A 14,030-nucleotide genomic window follows, 5' to 3' on the forward strand; every position below is an offset into this window, starting at 1 on the left:
AATGCTGAATTGGCTCTGCTAGTGCATTTGCATCGTGCCAACCTTGCTGTCACCGCCGCCTGACTTGTCTTCCTCCCGGCAAGCTGCAGTGATATGAGTTCTGGTAAATGGTCCTGCCCAGCTGCCTGCCGCTGCTGCACACCAGGGTAGGAGGCATCTGTTCCTGCCCTTCCACTGTGGCATCCTCCTTCCTTGAAAACTCACACTAAAACCCAGAGTGGATTCCATTGCCCCACTGACATGGAGCCCCCAGCCGCCATGTCTGGGTCATGTCTGGGTCATGCTATATCACCAAGGATTTTAAACTCCCAGCTTTTTAAACAATAGCAACAGCTTCCCTCTCAGCCCCCACCCCAAAGTTGGCTGCTGAAACAAAGTTTGGGGAGAAATAAGGAATGGATTCACTAATAGGCAAAAAACCTTGTGATTTAAGAACATACCTATAGTCCACAGGTATTTCTATCAAACTTTAAAAAGCGGGGAATTGGGCAGCTATAGTGAATGCACCAGGGGAGCAGGAGACCTGACCTACAAAACTGTAAAAATGCAAACACAATTTGGGTTGCTCTTTCACAGTCCAATCCACTTCCTGTGTAGCTTGGAAGAATTTGGTAACGTGCCTCTGAGCATATGGTGATGGGGAGAGGAAGGGGTGAAGGAAGAGGGAATGAAGGGGCAAGAGGAAAAGGATAGGAGGGAGGAGGAAGGGAGGGCAGATTCAGGGCCGGATTATCCATTAGGCTTAGTAGGCTGAAGCCTAGGGGCCCGGAGCTCTTGGGGGCCCGTGCATAAGCTAAAAAAAATCCCCCCACTTCACTTACCTTTTCCTCCACTGTTTTTTGAGGTTTGCCATCAATCAAGATGGCAGGCGAGGTTTCCCTAAGGGGCTGAAGCCTCTGCCGCCATCTTGGTTGATGGCACACATGCATGCTACAAGCATGCATTGCCGCCATCAACCAAGATGGCGGCAGAGGCTTCAGCCCCTTAGGGAAACCTCGGCCGCCATCTTGATTGATGGCAAACCTGCGCATGCAGTGCGTGCAGCCGCAAAAAAAGCAGAAAGGTAGGTGAAGCAGGGGGATGGGATGGGATTTGACAGGACAGCGGGCGGCTCAGAAGCTCCTGTCCTGAGATCCCTCCTGCGACTGTTTCTGCCGATCGCAGGGTAAAGGGTTTGAGAAAAATATTGCCTAAGAGGAGAAGGGGCCCTCCTCAGCTTAATCCGGCCCTGGGCAGATTTCATCATTTGCATGTGTATTGAGTTCAGTGGGATTTAGTCCTGTGCAGTCACACTTAGGATAGGTGAAACTGACCTGGAGGAGGGGCAGGGAGGGGAGAGGAAGGGGAGGAGGAGGGCAGGGAGGGGAGGAGGAGGGCAGGGAGGGGAGGAGGAGGGCAGGAAGGGGAGGAGGAGATTGGATGAGTGGGCACTGGGCAGAGGAGAAGTCCCTTTTCTTTCCAAAAGGGAAACATTGTGAACAGTATCATTCTTTTTCAGGGTTTCCCCCACCTTTTTATTCTACAGCAGGCCCATGTAGCCTCCTACCCAAATTTAAACCAAAGCTGTCACTAGACACATCCACACCAGACCTTTATTTCACTTTAGACAGTCATGGCTTCTCCCAAAGAATCTTGGGAAGTGTAGTTAGTGAAGGGTGCTGAGAGTTGCTAGGAGATGCCCTGTTCCCCTCACAGAGCTTCAATCAGAGTGGCTGACTGTTCAACCCCTCTGGCAGCTGGAGCCCTGTCAGGGGAATAGGAGCTACCTTCTCTCAGCACCCTTCACAAACTACACTTCCCAGGATTCTCTGAGGGAAGTCATGACTGTCTCAAGTGAAATAAAGGGCTAGTGTGGGTGTGGCCCCCTGATTAGCCAAGCTCAGCAGCTGTGAGTCTGGCTTTTAGAACACTGACAGTTGGTTCTTAGTGAGCATGCCCAGCCTTATCATTGAGCTCAATGCAAAATTTCTTACATTAATTAAAAATCACTTTTAGACTGCAGAAGATGAAAGTCAGAGTAGGGGGAAAGGTCAGTAATAGGATTACAGGTACTCTGTGAACATGGCTGATTTTTAATTCATTTCAACCAATTATGAGACCACTGACAGAAAAAGTCCAACAGGGATATGGATTTTTTTCTCTTGTTTTGCATTTTGAACTCTCGATTCTCTCTGACTGTTGTGTATTATCACCATGAAAATTTAGAGGGTTGTTAAGGAAGCGTTTCTGAGTTCAGGACTATACGTTTTGAAAAGTTTTGTTTTGAAATGAGCTTATGGGAAGCATCAGAATGGCATGGGGGGTATTTTCAATTTAACATTGCAAAATGCAATAAATCCATGCTGACTATAGTATACAGCCACTCTTGTGGCTGTATAATTTATGTGTGAAAGGCCAGTGAGCTCAGTTCGGGTACTGAAAACAAATTCCTTCACATCCACTCCATACATTTCAAGTGCATGGCTTCCCCCAAAGCATCTTGGGAACTGAAGTTTGTTAAGGGTGCCAGGAATTGTAGCTCTGAGGAGCAAACTACCCTTCCCAACATTTTTTGGGAGAAGCCATGGGCTTGAAATGTATGGCGTGGATGCGATCTAAGCCTATGTCTGTCATCTTTTCTAAGCCACTATTTAGCACTTACTGGTGGACCTTGGGGCTCTAGTAAAAAGCACAGTGGAACCTGCAGGCTTGAAGTCAGTCCAGCTCTTATCTGTTCTCTGCCACTAAACTATGGCCCTTTCCCAAGGCACTGGACCTCACAGCACATCATGCTGATTCGGATTCAGCCTTCCTGAGGTCTCCATAGGGAAGAAACAAGGAGGGGAAAACAGTACACTGCCTGCCTGAACTCTCCTGCACCACATGCACCCTCAAACATTTCTTTTCATAAGGGCTAGGAACTTGAGATTTTCAGCATTAGTTTTTTAGCTGTGAAAATGGAAAGCATTACTTTTTGCAGAAGGAAACTGCAGGTGCCTGGCATCTGCTCAGCCCTGAAGAGAACCAACCTGATGACCCCAAGATATAGCACCCCCACATTACTCACCCTCCCCTCCTTTGCTGCATTCCCCACATTTCTTTTGGTTTACCCTCACTCGCACGCAGCATTGCCTTGTAAACATCTCCCTCTCCCTCCCTCCCAGCCTCATTGCAAGGTCACCCAGTCACAAAACATGCTGTCCCATCCATCATGGCTGGTGGAACGATCACAACACCACCTGATGTGCTGCTCTCTGGTCCCTTGCTCTGCCAGCCAGCCTATCATATGGAAAGGAGCTCCTCTCTGGATGCCAGAGGAGGACGGCGGCAGTGCATGTCAGTTGCAGCCGGGTGGAGGGCAAAGGCTGCTTTGCCCTGGAATCTCTAGTCCTACTCTCTGCAAAACCACAGCCCAAAGCGCCGGTTACTCAGGGGACCTTATAAAGCAGTGGTGGTCGGCAACCAGGTGCCCAAGGGCCAAAGGGAGGCTGTCCGTGGGGCAAATTCTCAGTGCACTGAGACAGGGTGCTGAAGCATTGCACCAGCTTTTGGAAGTCGCACTTGTTGGCTCAGGCATTCCCTTCATGACTTTACCCGAGTCTCCTCTTTTAATTACTCTTTTGTTTAAAAATCATAGAATCGTAGAGTTGGACAGGGCCTGTAAGGCCATCAAGTCCAACCCCCTGCTCAATGCAGGAATCCAAATCAAAGCATTCCCAAGAGGTGGCTGTCCAGCTGCCTCTTGAAGGCCTCCAGTGTCGGGGAGAGCCCACCACCTCCCCACGTCATTGGTTTCATTGTCGTATGGCTCTAACAGGAGGTTTTTTCTGATGTTCAGCCAAAATCTGGCTTCCTGTATGTTAAGCCCATTATTCTGCGTCCTGCACTCTGGGACGATTGAGAAGAGATCCTGGCCCTCCTCTGTGTGGCAACCTTTCAAGTACTTGAAGAGTGCTATAGTATCTCCCCTCTGTCTTCTCTTCTCCAGGCTAAACACGCCCAGTTTTTATAGGATTTTAAAATATGATTCTTTTATTGTGTATCTTAATTATGAATGTTTTCAATGAAATGTATGTGTAACTGGTTTTTATTCTTTGCAAAAACTACTCAGAAGCAGTATATAAATTTAAAGATTTTTTAGACTGTTTTGTTTTTAAGATGTCTTTAAGATTTTTTTACTGCTTTATCCTTTGCTGCTCTGGGCTCCTTCTGGCAGGAAGGGGGGAATAGAAATGTAATAATTTTATTTTAATATATAAATAAATACATTTATTACAACAATCACAGCAGCGTAGAAAGAGACTTGAAGCATTGTAAAATCTTTTTTTAAATGCCCATCCAACTGCAGCATCCATCGTTAACAGCTTTCTAAGCAGGCACTGAAGACTTATTTGTTTACCACGGGCTTTCCATAATATTAAGGTTTTATCTGAGCCGCTTTATTGTGCTGTTGCTTTATGTTGTCATTTATGGTTTTATTGGGCTGAGTCCTGTTTTAAAGTCTTGATGTTAATACTGGCAGCCACTGCTTGTGTTTTAGTTTCAACTATGAGAAGCATCAGCACCACAGACAGCTCCTTGAGGGTTCAGACTAAAACCTGGAGCAGATTCCACTGCCCCACTGACATGGAGCCGTCAGTCACCACTGCATTACGATACATATTATAGTACCAATTAAGGAAACGTCCCTGTTTGCTTCCATTGCACCACCTACTCTTGCTTTCCACCCATCCTGTCCCAGAGATAAAGCCCAGGCATTGCCCATTTGCACAGTCTTAAGGATGAAAAGTGCACTCTTTCTTACTTTATTTTGGAAAACATTGCTCTGTGCCCAGAATGGATCTCCAGCCAGCACCCACCCCTCGCTCCTATTCCCTGCTCTAGCCTGGACAAGGCTCGCCGAGAAGATCCGCAAAGCCAGAGGCCTCAATGGCCTTACCCAAGATCAGGGATGGGTCCTCTTTGCCAAAGTCCGGAGTGAGGTAGGGGCTGGTTGGCGTCTCTACGGGGGGAGTCCCAACATCTTCAGGGGTTGCTGCATTCTCGCTTTCTTCCAAGGAGGACTGCTCCAAAGAGATCCAGGGGGCCCCAGCATCATCAGTTGTGCTCCCTGGAAGGTTTAAACGCAGAGGCTCTGCCAAGGTCCTTTCTGCTTTATCAGCCGGGTCTGGTTGCTCTCCTGCTGGGGTCTGAGCCAGGTCAGGGTCCTCCTTGGCTTCCCCAGGTGGTGAGTCCGCTCTGTGGGTAGAAGTAGCCGGCTCTTGAGCTTTCTGCTCTTCGTGAACAGCTGAAGCTTCCTCAGGAATATCTGCTTGGCTAAAACATTGACACGCAACTGAGATCTCCAACACACATCACATCTCAACAGGGTAAGAAACAGTAGCGACTGGTGGTATTCAGCCTGCAATCTCCATCTGGGGTGCTGCAAAACTGACACTATTTTGCTGGTGGGATTCATCCGCATTCGGGCAAATTAAGGCTATGCGATCAAAGTTGATTTGGGGCTCTTCCACAACAAACCCGGTTCCACCGTCCCCACCGCCCTCAGAAACGAGACTTTTTGCAGTAAGGAATGTGGCAGGTAAATGCACTGGGAAATGTGGGATAACAATTGCCTGATGCAATGCTGTATATCCTCTTTGCAAACAAATCAGAATGATTACTCAATAAACAGCCAATGACCTCCCCACTGTGCAAACAAATCAGGACAAGTGTTTAGTATAAACAGGTTGTCTGGAAGCAACCTGAGTCTACAAGGAGACCCCATGCCTACAACATCCAGACTAAGTTCTGTACTTCCCTTGCCCCCTCGTCCTTCTCCCCCCCCACTGCTTTGTGTAACATCTTGCCTGACGAAGAGTTCTACACAACTCAGAAGCTTGCCACACTTTTGTGACATTTTGGTTGGTGCGACTCACAATGAAGGTATTGCCCCACTATGGCTTCTGGAGTTTTTCTTAGAATCATAGAATAGTTGAGTTGGAAGGGGCCTATAAGGCCATCAAGTCCAACCCCCTGAATCTTATGGATCCGCACAACGCAACAGCCATTGCTTTTTACGTACAAGGGTGGGGGCTTTCTTGACTGTCACACCCCGGTTCTGGAATTCCCTGCCCAAAGATGTTTTCCTGGTGCCAACACTGTTATCATTTAAGTGCAAGGCCAAAAAACCACTTTAATTTCCCCAGGCATATCTATTGGTTTCACTAATTTAACTGAGCAAGTTTTAACCTGTGTTTTCTTGGGAAGGGGCAAACACTACCGTGAAATGGGAGGATCGGAACACAGGACGCTGCCTTATACTGAGTCAGACCATTGGCCCGCCTGGCTCAGTACTGTCCACACTGACTAGCAGTAGCTCCCCAGGATTTTATGCAGGATTCTCTCTCAGCACGCTTTGGAGATGCCCTCAGGGATTGAACTTGGGACCTTCCCCATGCAGAGCAGAGGCTCTACCACTGAGCTACAGCCCTTCCCTGGTATGAGAAGGGCAGTATATGTTTGTAAAAATAAAGAAATGTTTGCTAGGTGGACCCTCCATGAACTAAGGCAGGATACCTTAATGGACAAATGGGGGAGGCTTCATGCCTTTACGTTCTGCTTGTGCGCTTCCTGGAGGTGCCTAGTTAGCCATCACTGCTGACCACAGGATCCTGGAACAGATGGCCTCCTTAGGCTCTTAACACCCAGTTAATAATAATAATAATAATAATAATAATAATAATAATAATAATAATAATAATAATAATAATAATTTAATTTATGTGTCGCCTATCTGGCCGATGGCCGCTCTAGGCGACGTACAAATCAGTTGCAGTAAATGCAGCACAATAAAATACACATAAAATACAATATAACAAGGAAACTATAAATAGGAATGATAACAGTTCAGAGTAATAGGCAGTTAGTCCTGAAAATTAACCCTCCCCGGAAGTCCCAAAGGCCTGTCTGAAAAGCCAGGTCTTCAAGGCTTTGCGGAATACATTCAGGGAAGGGGCATGGCGGAGATCGAACGGGAGGGAGTTCCAGAGAGTGGGGGCCGCCACTGAAAATGCCCTCTCTCTAGTCCCCACCAACCTGGCTGTTTTAGTTGGTGGGACTGAGAGAAGGCCCTGAGTGGCTGATCTTGTCGGGCGGCATAATTGGTGACGCTGGAGGCGTTCTTATATTATACATCGTGCAAATGTGCTCAGATGTCTTCTTTACCTCATAAGAACATAAGAAGAGCCTGCTGGATCAGGCCAGTGGCCCATCTGGTCCAGCATCCTGTTCTCACAATGGCCAACCAGGTGCCTGGGGGAAGCCCGCAAGCAGGATCCGAGTGCAAGAACACTCTCCCCTCCTGAGGCTTCCGGCAACTGGTTTTCAGAAACATACTGCCTCTGACTAGGCTGGCAGAGCACAGCCATCACGGCTAGTAGCCATTGATAGCCCTGTCCTCCATGAATTTGTCTAATCTTCTTTTAAAGCCATCCAAGCTGGTGGCCATTACTGCATCTTGTGGGAGCAAATTCCATAGTTTAACTATGCGCCGAGTAAAGAAGTACTTCCTTTTGTCTGTCCTGAATCTTCCAACTTCAGCAGGTTAAAAAGTATGAGGGCAAGCCCGGCATCACAAGCAAGCTTCTTGGAAGGGTGGCCTGGTCCCTCCGAGCAAAATGTCTACGGGTATTTCCATACATGCCAAAATTCTCACATGGAAGTCACTCCCGTGTGGGAAGCTGGGCCACACGGAACCATGCTGCATGTGCCCTATGGGTCATCAGAACATGAGATGCTGCCTTCTGCCAAAGCATCTGGCTCATGATTGTTTGCCTTCTGCACTGACTGTCAACGGCTGTCCAGGGTTTCAGACAGGCCTGTGCCAGTTGTTCCTGGAGATGCTCTCGGGGTGAACCTTGGGCATGCTGCATGCAAAGCATTGGCCATACTACTGAGCAACCTGCTACCTGTGCATGCAGTGTGGCCCACCCACAGCTGGTGCCCTCAGCCTCCTAGTGCTTGCATACTGCACATTTACTGCAGAGCAAATGACAGAGATGTATGATCCACATGCAGGATCCAACCAAACTGCTGAACTGATGTGCATGTAGGAATTCTGTTTTCTGCAAAGTAGCCCTGTCCAAACCTTTCCACCCGGGCTTGTGGTTCTGGCTGACTCTGGGTTCTTATTTATTTGATATATTTATTTGATCTATTATTTGATTTATATCCCGCCCTTCCTCCCAGCAGGAGCCCAGGGCAGCAACTAGGTATTTGGTGTGAAACGGCCATGCTCCTTTCCTCCTCTTTTTACAGGGCATCCACACAACACCATCATCAAATCATTGCCATCTTATATCTCCCTTGTGGCTCTCTTTTATTCAGTAGCGGCCGGCGGGATGGGGAGGGAGAGCTTACCTGACCTCCTGGCAGCGGATTCGCTGCTGCTTACTGGGAGGGACAGCGGGGGGACACTTCTGCTTTCATTAAAAAAAGAACTAATACCCAGAAAAGTTTTTTTTAGTGATAACTAAAAGGTTAATTAAAAAAACAAAACCGGGGTCATACAACAGCACTCACCACAAGGGTTATAGTTAGTGAATGTGTCCTGAGCTTTAATTGCCCCCCTCTCCCCACAGCAGCCATGCCATCCTCACTGGTGTGGACAGAAACATATTGTACACATATAAGAAGCGCAATTCGCCGGATGGTGTGGCAAGTCAATGGCATTTCTGCTCATAGTTTACAATGAAAGAGAAGCGGTTGGATGGCACCAGGAGCTGCCTGTCTGGAAGCAGCCTATACCTCACAGCTCAGCTTCAAAGCCCAGGCCATTCTCAGTGGGCCACGGGGCAGGGCTGTGGCTCAGGGGCAGTGAAACTGCTTTGCATGTGGAAGGTCCCAGGTTTGACCACCAGCAGCATCTCCAGGCAGGGCTGGGAGAGACTGGGAAAATGGAAATGGCCTGTCTTCCAGTCAATCTTGATTTATGCCAACCCTATGAATAGTGTTTTCATGGTAAGCGGTATTCAGAGGGAGTTTCCCATTGCCTTCCTCTGAGGCTAGTCCTCCCCAGCTGGCCAGGGCCTGCTCAGCTTGCCACAGCTGCACAAGCCAGCCCCTTCCTTGTCCGCAACTGCCAGCTGGGGGGCACCTGGGCTCTTTGGGACTATGCAGCTTGCCCACGGCTGCGCAGGTGGCAGGGCATGTAATCCCTGAGCCACTCACCGTGGAGGTGATCTTTAGCTGGCCCTTGACGCCCAGGAGACACAAGCAGGGATTTGAACTCACAGAATCTGGACTGCCAGCCAGGCTCTCCTCCCCACTGCCTGCCTGAAATCCACTGCCAGTCGGTATAGAGAAGGCTGAGCTAGTTGATGATTTAGAGTTATTGCCCACCCTGGGATCCAAAGGTCCCAGGGCGGGGCAACAACAGTGTTAATAAAGGGAAATGGACTGCCTTCAAGTCAATCCCGACTTATGTTGACCCTATGAATAGGGTTTTCATGGTAAGCGGTATTCAGAGGGGGTTTACCATTGCCTTCCTCTGAGGCTGAGAGGCAGTGACTGGCCCAAGGTCACCCAGGGAACTTCATGGCTGTGTGGGGATTCGAACCCTGTTCTCCCAGGTTGTAGTCCAACACCTTAACCATTACATCACACTGGCTTGAAATACATCATTAAAAACAGTTAGAAACCACCTAGAGTCCCATCACACAAAACACAGGGTGGTTGCTAAAAATGTACATCTCAGGCGTCAAAGGGGTCTGGGTGGGAATAAGGCAGCTTCCTGAGTGCCCAGTTTGCCCACTGGTTCCCATGATCAGCACCCAAATGAACAGTGCGAATACAGCGCTATGGGCCTGTCTCTCATATCAAGAAGGTTGGGCAGGAGAGAAACGTTACCTGTGCAGGATTCCTGGGCAGCTGAGGCTTTGCTGAAGGGGCAGTTGCTTCTTTGGGGCGCTTTGTGGGCTCTTGTCCACTCCGTTTGCTTCGCTGGGGCTCCCTCCTCCTGCCACAGCATGGCTGGGCTCGTCAGGGTGGCAGTGGCTCCCTTCCACTCCCGTCGCCTCCCCTGGGCTCTCTTCCACTTTCGCCGTTTGGCTTGGCTCTTCTGGGCTGGCTTCTGCTCCTTCTTTCGGCTCTGCCAGGCCCATCACTGGAGCTTCCTCTCCCCCTCCAGTATCGTGAGCGCTGCAAGAACCTCCGTCCTTCTCCATTGCCCGCTGTTCTGGGTGAGCTTCCTTGCCCGCTGGGTGTTAAGCAGAGGTTTCCAAAACTGGGGGTTCCCCCTGGCCTTCAGCTGAGCTTCTGCACAAGACAAAAGACAATGGCCAGTCACCAAAGCAGACCCTTGCTCCAATCACAAATAACAAAAATAAAGCAGACAACAGTTGTTGGAAGCTACAATAAATCGTGCTACGTGACAAGGGTAGCAGTGGAGACTGGTGGCTCCGATGTCAGTGAGGCAGTAAATCTGCTCCGGATTTCAGCCTGAACTTTCAAGAAGCTATCCAAGGTGCCTTGGGCTCCTGCTGGGAGGAAGGGCAGGATAGAAATCAAATAATAAATAAATAAATATGAGACGCTCAATGGAGTGCATGCAGCAGATGAGGAAAAGTACTACCAGGGCCACGAGGATGCCAGCGTGGTTAACAAGCAGAATCAAAGAAGTCTTGTCTGAAAGAGGAAAATAAAAAAGAGCACAAACTCTGGCAAAAGAAATGCAAGAAGACAATAAGGGATGCTAAAAAAGAATTTGAGGAGCATGTTGCTAAGAACGTAAAAACCAAGAACAAAAAATATTTAAATACATTCAGAGCAGGAGACCGTCTAGGGAGGCAATTGGACCCTTGGATGACAAGGCAGTCAAAGGTGTGCGAGAGTAAGCACCTTCTGAATTAACTTGTAAACGCCTGCTGAAAACCTTTCTGTTACACCAGGCTTATGCAGGCAATTTAGAAGATGCCTTTTTGCAATAGTCGACCTTTGTTTTTATTGGATTTTTAATGTTTTTATTGTATGGTGTGTGTTTTTAAATTTGTTGTAAACCACTTTTATGTTTTTAACAAAATAGCAGTATACAAATATATTTATAAATAAAATAAAATAAATAAAGCAGGATAAGGAGATTGCAGAGAAGCTAAATGAATTGTTTGCATCTGTCTTCACAGTGGAAGATATAGGGCAGATCCCTGAACCTGAACTAACTTTTGCAGGAAGGGAGTCTGAGGAACTGAGGCAAATAGTGGTGACAAGAGATGACGTTCTAGGCTCAACAGACAAAATAAAAACTGACAAACTGCTGGATCCGTATGGTATCCATTCAAGCGTTCTCAAAGTACTCAGCTGTGAAATTGCCGATCTTCTATGAATATGTAACTTGTTCCTCAGATCCGCCTCAATACCTGAGCGCTGGAAATCGGACAATGTAAAAGCAATCTTTAAAAAGGGTTGGGGGGGGGGAAATCCCAGAAATTACAGGCCAGTTAGCTTTCCCAGGAAAACTGCTAGAAATTATTATTAAATATAAATTAACCAAGCATATAGAAGAGGGAGCCTTACTGAAGCAGAGCCAGCATGGCTTCTGCAAGGGAAAGTCCTGTCTCACTAATCTGTTAGAATTCTTTGAGAGTGCCAACAAGCATATTGACAGAGGTGATCCAGTTTTCAAAAGCTTTTGGTGAGGTACCTCACCAAAAACTCCTCAGTAAGCTTAGCGAAATAAGAGGATAAGTTCTCTTGTGGATCAGGAATTGGATCAGCAGCAGGAATCAGAGAGTAGGAATAAAGGAACAGTTCTCCCAGTGGAGGGCTGTAGAAAGTGGAGTCCCCCAAGGTTTGGTTTTGGGACCTCTGCTTTTTACCTTGTTCGTAAATGATCTACAGTTAGGGGTGAGCAGTGAGGCAGCCAAGTTTGCTGATGATACTAAATTGTTCATGGTTGTTAAAATAAAAAGGGATTGTAATGAGCTCCAAAAGGACCTCTCCAATCTCAGTGAATGGGCAGTAAAATGGCAAATGCAATTCAGTGTAAATCTGTGTAAAGTTATGCATATTTAAGCAAAAGATCTTAATGTTACATATGCACTCATGGGGTCTGAACTGGCAGTGACTGACCAAGAACGAGACCTGGCAGTCATAGTGGACACCTCAGTGAAGATGTCCACCCAGTGTGCAGCAGCTGTGAAAAAAACAAATTCCATGCCACGGAACATTAGGAAAGGTATTGAAAATAAAACTGCCAATATCATACTGCTGATATATAAATCTATGGTGCAGCCGCATTTGGAATACTGTGTACAGTTCTGGCTGCCTCATCTCAAAAAGAATGTTGTGGAGCTGGAAAAGATTCAGAAAACGGCAACCAAAATTATCAGGGTGATGCAGCAACTCCCTGATGAGCAACAGTTACAACATTTGGAACTCTTGGATAAAAGACGAGACGACATGATAGAAGTGTATAAAATTCTGCACGGCATGGAGAAAGTGGATAGTGAAAAGTTCTTCTCCCTCTCTCATATCACTAGAACTCGTGGACATGCAATGAAACTGAGTGTTGGCAGATTCAGGACAGACAAAAGGAAGTCCTTCTTCACACAGCACAGAGTTAAACTACGGAATTCACTCCTGGAGGAGATAGTGATGGCCGCCAACTTGGACAGCTTTAAGAGAGGATTAGACAAATTCATGGAGGAGAAGGCCATCAGTGGCTGCTGGCCACGATGGCTGTGTTCTGCCACCATAGTCAGAGGCAGTCTGCTTCTGAAAACCAGTTGCTGGAAACCGCAGGAGGGAAGAGTGCTCTTGCGCTCAGGTCCTGCTTGCGGGCTTCCCAAGAGCAACTGGCTGGCCACTGTGAGAACCGGAATCTGGACTAGACGGGCCATTGGCGACACCCAGTAGGGTCTTCTTATGGGGGGCCCCCTCCATAGTAGCACAGCTTTGAAGTAATTCGTTACAAGTAACGAATTACTTGTAATTCATTACTTTTTTGAGTAACGAGTGGGTAACTTCATTACATTTTGCTGGTAATAGAACGAGTAGTAACTTCCTTACTTTTGAGGAGCAATTGTAATGTTTCCAGCATTACTTTTGTGCATTACTTGGGGGGGGGGAGCAGGGAAAGTTTTCTGCTCCTCTGATTTGTGAATAAAAATCATGTGCTTCTGTGCAGCGTTGTTCTTCCTTCATGCTGTTTGGGTGCTTAAGAGGCAACGAGGGAGGAGGTGGAGAGCGAGATGGCGTGGAGAAAACAATTGTTTAAAAATTGACAGGAGTGGAAGGAGAAAAGAGCTGGAGAATATATATATACAAAAAATATGTGTGTTAGGGTATCGTCATTGCTGGGGGTGGGGTGAGGGGATGTGAGATTCTGTTATACCATTCTGTTAATCTTATGGATAAAAAAATTTTTTACTACCCTTTGTGTGTGTGTGTGCTTATTTTTAATGTTATTTTAGGCTACTTAGATGTGCAGCAGCCAAAGCCAGCACATTGTAGGCAATTTTTTAAAAAAAAGTAACTAAAATGTAATTGTAGCAATTACTTTTAAGTAAAAGTAAAGTAAGCAGTTACTTTCAGAGCAGTAATTGTAATGGCAATCACTACTTTTGGGGGGCTATGTAACTGTAACTGTAATTTATTACTTTTTAAAAGTAATCTTCCAAGCTCTGCATAATAGACACCTGCATGGCTGCAGGCTGGACAGAGACCAACCACAAGGTTGGCTCTGCCAACAGAGGCAAGCCTGGGCCGTGGTGCTAAACAGGCCCGTCATCCACTCCTTGGGGCAGCTACAGTGGCAGTGGCCAAAGACAGACATGTACCCCACTTGAGTTCGCCAGGGTGAAAGCACCCAGCTCGCCTGGTCCTTCGTCCAGCAGCAGATCACTTGTCAAGTGTCCCCAATTGTCAGAGACACTCCTGATTTGAACCAACTAGTGATCAGTTGATTGATCACCTGTCTTTGATGAATCATTCCTTTAGTACTCATCCCTAGTTGGAACCAAACCATACATCACTGATTTATATCATGATTAGCACTTTATTTTTGTTCTTCTCCA

The 14,030-nt window shown here is 47.2% G+C and overlaps 1 protein-coding gene across 4 annotated transcripts in view; it reads right to left on the reverse strand.

Moving 5' to 3' along the window:
* The window catches only part of MYLK2 (myosin light chain kinase 2), a 53,869-nt gene that overhangs the window by 21,061 nt on the left and 18,778 nt on the right, over window positions 1-14,030 (reverse strand). For 3 of the 4 annotated variants that reach the window (XM_061630838.1, XM_061630836.1, XM_061630837.1), the window contains exons 2-3: window positions 9,868-10,275; window positions 4,919-5,295 (exon numbers count right to left, since the gene is read on the reverse strand). In XM_061630838.1, coding sequence (XP_061486822.1) covers window positions 4,919-5,295; window positions 9,868-10,184 — 694 coding nt within the window. In that variant the 5' untranslated portion in view covers window positions 10,185-10,275. The remainder of the gene's footprint in view (window positions 1-4,918; window positions 5,296-9,867; window positions 10,276-14,030) is intronic. The other variant, XM_061630839.1, reaches the window with a different exon arrangement.

The sequence above is a fragment of the Rhineura floridana genome, chromosome 6 (genome assembly GCF_030035675.1).
Source record: "Rhineura floridana isolate rRhiFlo1 chromosome 6, rRhiFlo1.hap2, whole genome shotgun sequence".
Lineage (NCBI taxonomy): Eukaryota > Metazoa > Chordata > Lepidosauria > Squamata > Rhineuridae > Rhineura > Rhineura floridana.